This window comes from Mauremys reevesii, linkage group 10 (genome assembly GCF_016161935.1).
Source record: "Mauremys reevesii isolate NIE-2019 linkage group 10, ASM1616193v1, whole genome shotgun sequence".
NCBI lineage: Eukaryota > Metazoa > Chordata > Testudines > Geoemydidae > Mauremys > Mauremys reevesii.
Genome location: NC_052632.1, coordinates 37,772,802 through 37,782,009, shown reverse-complemented (window position 1 = coordinate 37,782,009; position 9,208 = coordinate 37,772,802). Strand labels below are relative to the sequence as shown.

General features: G+C 50.0%; 1 protein-coding gene across 1 annotated transcript; it reads left to right on the top strand.

Annotated features, from left to right (window-relative positions):
- Nucleotides 1–2,202: 2,202 nt before the first annotated feature.
- LOC120373392 (zona pellucida sperm-binding protein 3-like) lies at nt 2,203–5,309 on the top strand. The gene is made up of 9 exons (XM_039491790.1): nt 2,203–2,610; nt 3,339–3,457; nt 3,548–3,651; nt 3,724–3,901; nt 3,984–4,104; nt 4,205–4,296; nt 4,391–4,536; nt 4,673–4,815; nt 5,145–5,309. Exons 1-9 carry the CDS (start codon nt 2,203–2,205, stop codon nt 5,166–5,168), a joined length of 1,335 nt encoding a protein of 444 aa, XP_039347724.1. The 3' UTR covers nt 5,169–5,309.
- The last annotated feature ends 3,899 nt before the right edge of the window (nt 5,310–9,208 follow it).

Sequence of the window (9,208 nt, the reverse complement as noted above, 5' to 3'; positions counted from 1 at the left end):
ACCTCCCGCAGGCATGCCTGCAGATGCTCCACCGGAGCCGCGGAACCAGCGGACCCTCCGCAGGCATTTCTGCGGGAGGTCCACCGGAGCCGCCTGCCGCCCTCCCGACAAAATGCCACCCCAAGCGCGCGCTTGACATGCTGGGGTCTGGAGCTGGCCCTGCCTGCCACCTGTCCCCAACCACTAGACCAGAGCTCTTGACTCAGTTAACCCGGGCAGAGGAGGCTGCCGAGTAGATGGCCTGGCAAGCCTCCACCCGCACCAGGTCACCTGGGTCCTGGACTGCGAGGAGCACATCGTCGGCATATGCCAACAGGAGCAGCCGCAACTCCAGCTCTCACAGCACCAACCCCGTCAACTTCCAGCAGAGCAGACAAAAGAAGAGCTGAGCACACAGTTGACCCAACAGTGGACACCCCAGCGCACCCCTTGCCCAAAGCTGACCGGCTTAGTCAGGGTCCAGTTGAGCTTGACCAGACACTCCGCAGAAGCATACAGCACCTGAAGAAACCCCATAAACTGGGGCCTGAAACCGAAGGCTTGCAGAGTGCCTAGGAGATACCTGTGGTCCATCCAGTCGAACACCTTCTCCTGGTCTAGAGCTAGGAGGGCAAAAGACAGACCATCCCTACACCCCAGCTCCAAGAGGTCCCAGACCAAGTACAGGTTATCGAGGATGGTCCAGCCCAGGATGGTGTATGTCTGGTCAGGGTGGACCACATCCACCAGCACGGACCCTAGCCGCAGCGAGATGGCCTTTGCTACGACTTTGTAGTGCGTGCTGAGGAGCAAGACGGGACGCCAATTCCTAAGGTTGCGGGGATCCCCCTTCTTGGGAAACAAGGTGAGCACAGGTCACCCAGGCCTTCTCTGGCTTTGAAAAACAAACCATTCTGGGGGAGGGGATAATGGGGGCAGATGTGGGGAACACGTTGGGGAAAACAACTCAACCCTGCAAACTCCACCCCAATCCTGGAACGAGAACACCAGTTTTGGAACTCATCTGGCTAGTTATGTGGATATTAGAGAGGACACACATTTCCCCTTGAACAGATTTCAGTTTCGCACTTATCCACAGTGGAACAGTCATTGGGCCAGACTGAGAGAGCAGGTGACCGGGAATGCTGCTGTAGCCCAGTGGTGGGAGTACTGGCATCTGGTCCCTCTTTCATTATTTATCCACAACAGAACAGCCTGAATGGGAGAGCAGGAGGAAGCCCAACATCAGAATTTCCCCTAGCTCAGTGGTTCAAGCGTTCTTCTGAGAGGTGGGAGACCCCTGTTCATATCCTTTCTCTCCCCTGCAGTAGAGAGGGGGAATCAAACCTGGGTCTCCCACATTCCAGGTAAATGCTCTAACCACTGGGCTAAAAGCTCTGAGGTGGACACCATGTCCTGTTCTAGTGGAATTGTGAGGGGGGCCCAAGCCAGTAAGCAGCACACCCAGTAGATTGGGGCCAACATGTGACTTAGGCAGCCAAATGACTAACTTCCCCTGGCTCATGGATCACTCTGGGCTTAGGTGGGAGATAGGTGTCTGGACTCCTAGAGGGAGGCAGCTGTGCATGTGCCCAGAGGCTGAAACATGGGGGGGGGGGGCGGAAAGGGAACTTTATACTGTAAAAATTTAGCTGCTGCTGAGTGAATTTAGGCACCTATGGAGTTTGTGGATCACAGTGGAGCCAAACTCAGGATTTACAGGCCTAAATCAGAGAATATTAGGGTTGGAAGGGACCTTAGGAGGTCATCTAGTCCAACCCCCTATTCAAAGGGGAACCAATTCCCAGATAGATTTTTACCCCAGTTCCCTAAATGGCCCCTTTAAGGGCTGAGCTCACAACCCTGGGTTTAGGAGGTCAATGCTCAAACCACTGAACTATCCCTCCCCACCAAAATCTGGGATTGAGGGGCCTGGGTCCCTTTGTGGTGGAGCCCACCCTTAGCCTTCCATTGAACGAAACAGGACAGGAATTTCCCAAACTGCAGCTGATGAACTGACCAACATATGGGGCAGATTCCTATTGGCCCTCCCATTTCCTTGCTCCAGGGTGTGAGCAGCGGGTGTGATTGGGCCCCAGCTGCCTGCAGATTAGGGGAGGGTGTTAATTACCTGGGGCAGCTGTGGGCTGCCTTTAGCTGAAGGGCATAAAGGCCCCAGAGCAGCAGGTTCCATCCATGTTGGGTCTGCTGCAAGTAGGCAGGATGGGGTGTAGAGGCAGCCTTGGCTTTGTTCTCTTGTGCTGGGTGGTCAATGGGGTGACCAGTTACAATCCCTGGGATTTCTCTAGGAGGGACTCAGCCATCTGGAGACCCACCCCTAGGGCTGAGTCCCCTCACAGAGAAGCCCATGTGCCTTCTCTTGCCCAGCCCTATCCCTGGGCTCATGCTGCCCAGCCTAGAGCTGTGTCCCTGCAGCAACCGGTCATGCTGCAGTGTGAGGCGGCTCTGCTGGTGATCACTGTGCACAGGGATCTGTTTGGGACGGGGAGACTGATCAAAGCTGCTGAGCTGAGCCTTGGCCCAGCTGCCTGCCAGTACACGTCCCTTAATGCTGTGGAGAACACAGTGACCTTTGTAGCTGGGCTCCATGAATGTGGCAGCACCTTGCAGGTAAGGATTCATGCAAGCCAGGCACCCATACTGATCCCTAGCATCACTGCTGCTGTCCTGTCTGATGAGGTTAAAAATGCAGTGGGTGGGAGGGAACAATGAGTGCAATTTTTTTATTTTTATTTTTTGATCCTGTCATTGACAAGCTCCCTGTTTTTCCTGGGTGCTTCTTCCTAGCCTCCAATTTCATGCACCAGTCAAAGAATTCTGCCCTGCTCAGCTCCTGGAGCAGGCTCACAAGTGGAGCCTGAAGCGGGTGGTCTGGTGGCTCAGTCAGACTTTACTTCTGGCAACCCCCTTTCAAAGTTTTGTCTGGAGACTCTACAGACCAGACCACTCAACTGAATACATTGATTGGTGTTCAGCTGAGCTCTACATAGGCTGTAGGGGAGAGAGAGAGAGAGGGTGGCTTCCTGAAACAGCGCTCAAAACTTACCTGAATGCAGTTAACAGATTATAGGGAGGGGGGGGGCGGGATTGTCTGATTTTTTCACAACGTGCACAGAGGAAACTTGTGAGTAGTTGTACAAAATGGCACTACAGTGGCTCTAGTATTCTGATGGCTGCTCTAGCAGACTGAGCTCTGAAGTTCCCACTTGACTGGGCACTTGTTGGAAAATTTAGGTCTTGTTTCTATCTGGCTGAGGCTTGTTCTCAAGCTCCTCCCAATGGCTTTTCAAACACCCATGTATATTAGTATTAACCCTGCCATGTCTGGTTCTTCCCAGATGACCCCAGACTCCCTGGTTTACAGCACAAGCCTGAACTATAACCCCACCCCTGCCAGCAACCCAATGATCCTAAGAACCAATCCAGCTGTGATTCCCATTGAGTGTCACTATCCCAGGTGAGTGTCTGAGATGCTCAGGTCCCCTCCCACCCATTCAGTCCCTGTTGTGGGATCTGGGTCAGTGACTGAGGTTTGCTCCTCTCACAGGAAGGACAATGTGAGCAGTAAAGCCATCAAGCCAACCTGGGTTCCCTTCAGCTCCACCCTGTCTGCAGAGGAGAGGCTGGGTTTCTCCCTGCGCCTGATGAATGGTAGGTGGGAGGAGACTTCAGGGGAGCCCAACCCTGCCTGCCTGTCCTGCTCACTGTGAGCTTGCCTTGCAGATGACTGGAGTGCTGAGAGACCCTCCAATGGATTCCAGCTGGGGGAGGTCATGCATATCCAAGCTGATGTCAACACTGGGAACCATGTGGCTTTGAGGCTCTTTGTGGACAGCTGTGTGGCCACCCTGACCCCAGACAGGGACTCCTCTCCCCGCTATGCTGTCATTGACTTCAATGGGTAAGAGCTGGGAGCCGGGAGCCCTGTCTAGCATAAAACAAGACTGATCAGGGACTCACTGACCCTTGGTTCTTCTGTGTAGATGCTTGGTGGATGGAAAGTCAGATGACACCACCTCAGCCTTCATATCGCCCAGGCCCAGGCAGGACACACTGCAATTTATGGTGGACGTGTTCAGGTTTGCAGGAGATGCCAGGAACTTGGTGTGTTCTAAGATTTCTGCTCCAAATCAATTACCCTAGGCTAAGCAGGTGTTAGTGTCCCCTGGGATGGTCCTAACCCCTCTTCCCACTTCCCCTCCAGATCTATATCACCTGTCATCTGAAAGTCACTGCAGCTGAGCAAGCCCCAGATCCCTTGAACAAGGCTTGTTCCTTCAACAAAGCAGGCAACATGTGAGTAGACTAGAACCCCATCGGGGAGTGATTGGAAAGGCAGCTTAGAATAGAGAACTCTTCCCTGTAAATGATTGTTCCTGTTCTCTTGCAGCTGGTTTCCAGTGGAAGGCACCAAAGACATCTGCAGGTGCTGTGAGACTGGGAACTGTGGTTTGCTTGGAAGACAGTCCAGGAGAGCAAAGTCTTTGAATAGATGGCCAGGAGAGCACTTCCAAAGACATGTGGTTTCCAGACATGGTAAATTCTATTTCAGCCACTCCACCTGGAAAGGTGTCTGGCTTGTTCTCGCAGTCTCACTTTGGGATGAGAACACCCAAAGACCAGTCAAACGGAAAACTTAATGGGGTCTTGCTTATGCCTCTTGCCCAAACAGGGATTATTTCCAGGAGGGAAGCAGAAGCTGATGTTGTAGTAGGACCCCTATTCATCATGGATGCCTATAAAGGATCTGCGATGATGTCCCTGGATCCAGTGGAAGCAGGGAAGGCAGCCTCCCACAGGAGATGGCACCAGAGGGTATCTATTTTCTAGCTTATAGGCGGTCCCTAGTGTCTTCAAGTCGCTTATAAGTATGTGTTTCAGCTGGCTGTCTTGGTCTGTCAGTAAGTGCAGCACTGGCTCAGCTGCTGGGTTGAAGCACTCAGTGGTGGTTTGAGAAGCAGAGGTGGATTGGGGATTTACAACAGTTGAGTATGGACAGCAGCAGCATTAGCTCAATGGAGCATGCAGAATGCTTCCAAAATGCTGTACTCTGTGAATGGGCCAAGTCATCTTGGTGGACTTGACAGGGCAATGGAGGTGGATAAATTCCTAGTCCTGATTCTAACTACCTGTATCTCTCTCAGGGGCAGGGGAGAAGGCTTGGCTGAGGCTGACCATGGTGGCTGCATAGGTTTTTACCTACTTTTTAGGGGGCCTCCTCCATATCCAGCTGTCTCAGTTTCATTGTGGGAGCTGTTGTGGGAGCTGAACCTTCTGTATAATGTAGAATAAAACCCCTTGGAAGCTGAGACTGGCCTGTACTGACTCTGTAACAGGGGCAGCCCTTCAGCTCAATGGGCACATGAAGGGAAGGATAAGGAGGAAGAGGAGGCTCCAAGGTGATGCTAGTTACCTCCATGTGGGGAGGGGAACTATCTCCTCATCTAAACAGAATTGTCTATTGACAAAACAAATATTAAATAAGTGCCCCCAGCCCCCCAATGCAGCCCTAGCAGTAGTTAGCTGGTTTGCACCACTCTGCACAAACTGGTTGTTTAAATTTTGAAGCAACTTTAGAACCAGTTGTTAACTCACTTCCCTGCAAGGAATCACTGCGGCTTTGATGGGCTCTGGCCAGGAAGTGATGTAATTCCTCCTCCAGCCGCTGGGGGTGCTGTGCTGCAGGAGCCATGTGGGCCACCACCTAGCCCTGGGCATCGGCCCTGCTGCTGCTGCTCCTCTCCTGGGCCTGGGGCTTCTACTGTTGCTTGGTGGGTGTCCTGCTGCTCCAAGCTCCTCTCCCTCTGAGTACCTGCCACCCTGCCTGCAGCCAGCCCACCCCGTACCTCCTGCCCCATGTCCACTGGTGCCCTGCTGTTCCCAGGGCAGTGACCCTGCATACCTGCTTCAATGAGGGGAGCAGCTGGGACCTACACATGTGCACACCCTAGGGTGATCAGACAGCAAGTGTGGAAAAATTGGGATGGGGGGAGGGATAATGGGAGCCTATATAAGAAAGACCCAAAAATCAGGACTGTCCCTATAAAATCAGGACATCTGGTCACCCTAGCATACCCCCAGGGAGTGGTGGGGACCCACACATGTGAAATGGCACTCACTTCTAGTTCAAGCCCTTTTTTATTTTTTAAACTTTAGGTGGGGTTAATATACAGCTGTATTTTCCCAGATGTGTCAGGCTTCTTGGTTCTTAAATAAAAAAATACATCTGTATTTTTCCTCCTGGACAGCGATTTAAGTATGACTCCTAATGACTCAATGCATTGCCACTTCTTATGGTGACTATAAATGGGGTGTTCTCCCTCTCCCAGCCATCATTCCTCTGCATGAAATGGCTTCCAGGACTCTGACTTTGGCAGGGTAGCTTTACAAAGCCCTCTAAGCGATATCTAGGGCCACAAGTGTCTCAACAGCTTAGCTCAGTGGTGGTTGCTTTAGTTAACTGCAATGGCCAAAGTCATGCCCAGTGCCCCCTCTGGGCTATTGGTTAACCTGGCCCCGTGGAAGCTCACAGGGGAAGCGTCTCAGTGACAGAAAGAGAGCTGGTGTTCAGAGGCCCAAGCCAGGGCCTGAACCCCTCCTTTCAGGGGGTTTTAGAGACAAACCTCGGAAGGGCAAAACCAGCCATATATCCTGCCTCCTCCATCCCTGTGGCAGAGATCCAGCCTCCTCTACACATACAGTTCCCCTCCCATCGTTTCCTGATGTACCTAATGTACTTGTAGGTCCTCCACCTGTTTCTTCCTCACCTGAGAGCTCCCAGCTGCTGACTCTCCTCCCTGCAGGGTGATTCATTTCCAAGAACACAACTGAATTTATCTGACACTTGTGTGAGGCAGAGAAGCCTCCCTGGCTCTGTTTCACATGGGGCAACAGAGGGTCCTGGAGGTAAGGTGAAACTGAGGGGCCAGCACCACAAATCCTTAAGTGATTTTTTGTCCTGCATCCCACAGGAAATCTGGCCAAGATGGCATAGATCCCTTTCCCTGGGCCCTAGTTCATACTCCTCAGCACAGAACCCTATTCTGTACTTTAATTCCTCCAGCATTGCCAAGCAGTGATGTCATCAGGTACAGTTGTTTACTAGGCAAATTTATCTTTGTGTCCTAGTGCTTTTTAGGAGGCAGTCTAGAGGATTTTAGCCTCGCTGTACAGACCAGCACTGACATTTGGCCTAATCTTTCTGAGAGGCAGTGAGGTTCAACTGAAACTTTATTTTGTCCACAAGGGGCCCCTGGATCTATTTCTGCCCCTGCCAGAAGTGAGCCTGTGGAACTGCTCCTATACCCTCATCTGCTGATAGTCAGGCTCATCTGACTTCCCTCCCTGATAGTTCTTAGAGTAGATGCACTATTTGTTTTAAAGAAAAACTTACTTGCAGCCTTCACTAAACTGACGAAAACAGAAGTTCCAGCATGTGAAGCTATTAACACCCCTCTCCCTGCTCCCCCCCAACCTGGTCATCAGCAGCCTTTGAATACTGGACTCTCAGAATTCCCCTACAGCCAATACCCCTGGAGCTAACACATGCTCCACAGCTGCTTGTAAAACAGCACTGGGACTCTGCCTTTTATCCCTGGAGTTGGGACAAAAAACGGGGGCTAGTGGCTAGAGTACATCTAGTTGACATTGATTCAGAAAGGCTGGGTGGATGAGATCTGGGTCTGTTTTATATTAGAGGGATGGGTTCTAGTCTCAGGACTGTGCTTATATAGCCTAGGAGCTATGGGTGACCTGAATTTTATGGGTTGTTAGTTATGGCTCACTACTGATTGCATCTGACCAGAAGATTTATAGGTTCTTGTCCAATTCAGGCTCCAGGGTCTAATAATTCAGTGAGTTCTATAACAGCAGAGGACTCTCAGGATGCTTGGAAAAAACACTTACACTGAGGACAATACCAAATTGATAAACACTGAGATTAACAGAAGAAAAATAAATGCTGTGAAACTTATGACTGTAAAAATTCCAAAACTGCTGCACCTAACATTCCTATATAAGTACCTTAATCTAACATACTCTCACCCTTTCTGGAGGACCTGGTAAGAAAAGGTGAAAGACCAGCCTCACTCCTGGCATGCCCAATAACACAATGGTTCCAGCTTCTGTAATGGTTAGGAGTGTTGAGTAGTTGCACTGTACTGCACAAGCTGAGCTGATAGCGGGATGGAAGATAGAATGATAGGTAGATTTAAAAAAAAGATCCTATAGGAGAACAAAGAAAAGAAAAAGCTCTCTCAGATATACTTACATGGTATTTTATAGGATCCTGATACTATGTAATTCAGGCCCAACCTACTATACCCAAATGTACCCTTAGAAATGTATGGGCACCCTTATCCTATAGGTTAGTGGATTATGACACTTACTCTCTACATATTAATAAGAATTGTCTCACTCCAAAAACTGCCAACCTAGACTCTTTTGGTGACTTCCAGGTTTGTGGTGTACCCTGCAGTCACCAACCACTTGCAGACACTGGATAAACCTGTTCAGTGTTGGATCTAGTTCCTCCTTTCAGTTCCCCAAAGTTCAGGGACCATTTCTATTAGTGCCAAAGGTTGCCAGCTTTTATGCTGACTTACTCTTAACTGATCATGCTTTTAGCTATTTAGCTGATCTTACCGGATACAGGCCGGTAGGTTTCTTGCATTTCAGCAAAACTTATTCTATGTATAATTATTAAGAAACACATATGTGCCTCAACACAGCCTCATTTCATATGAATAAATACTGATAAAATATGACTCATATATGAAATGGATTAATTCAGCAAGAGAAACATATTATTGGATATGGCTGGCTGGATTAGTAGGATATAATATCTAACGAAGTAATCTGATGGGCTACGTTATTTTACCATTACAGTGGGAGGGAATTATAGTTGCTTTCTTCTACAGGAGGGGTATGATCAATAATGAAGGTTGTGAAGTACACTTTGCATTCATAGCTGTCAGGGGAAGATGAGAACTGAATGCATGGGGCCCTGGCTCTCAGCCAAGCACACCTATTCCTAGAGGAAGGGGTATTTTGTATGGCTGTCTTTCTTCCTCTCTCTGCATATGGAGTTCCATGTAAGGGCTCATAGCATTCCTATGGACTGCTTCACTGATCCAGAAATGAAGTTTGAACAACTTTCTGTGGCTGAGTTTCTGACGCTTGCTTTTGGTGCAGGACATTAGATCTCCAC

Coding starts and splice junctions, on each gene's coding strand:
- LOC120373392 (XM_039491790.1), top strand. CDS start 2,203: ATGGGGTGTAGAGGCAGCCTTGGCTTTGTTCTCTTGTGCTGGGTGGTC. Junction 3,652..3,723: donor CTCCCTGCGCCTGATGAATG/GTAGGTGGGAGG, acceptor CTTGCCTTGCAG/ATGACTGGAGTGCTGAGAGA. Junction 4,537..4,672: donor ACATGTGGTTTCCAGACATG/GTAAATTCTATT, acceptor TTGCCCAAACAG/GGATTATTTCCAGGAGGGAA.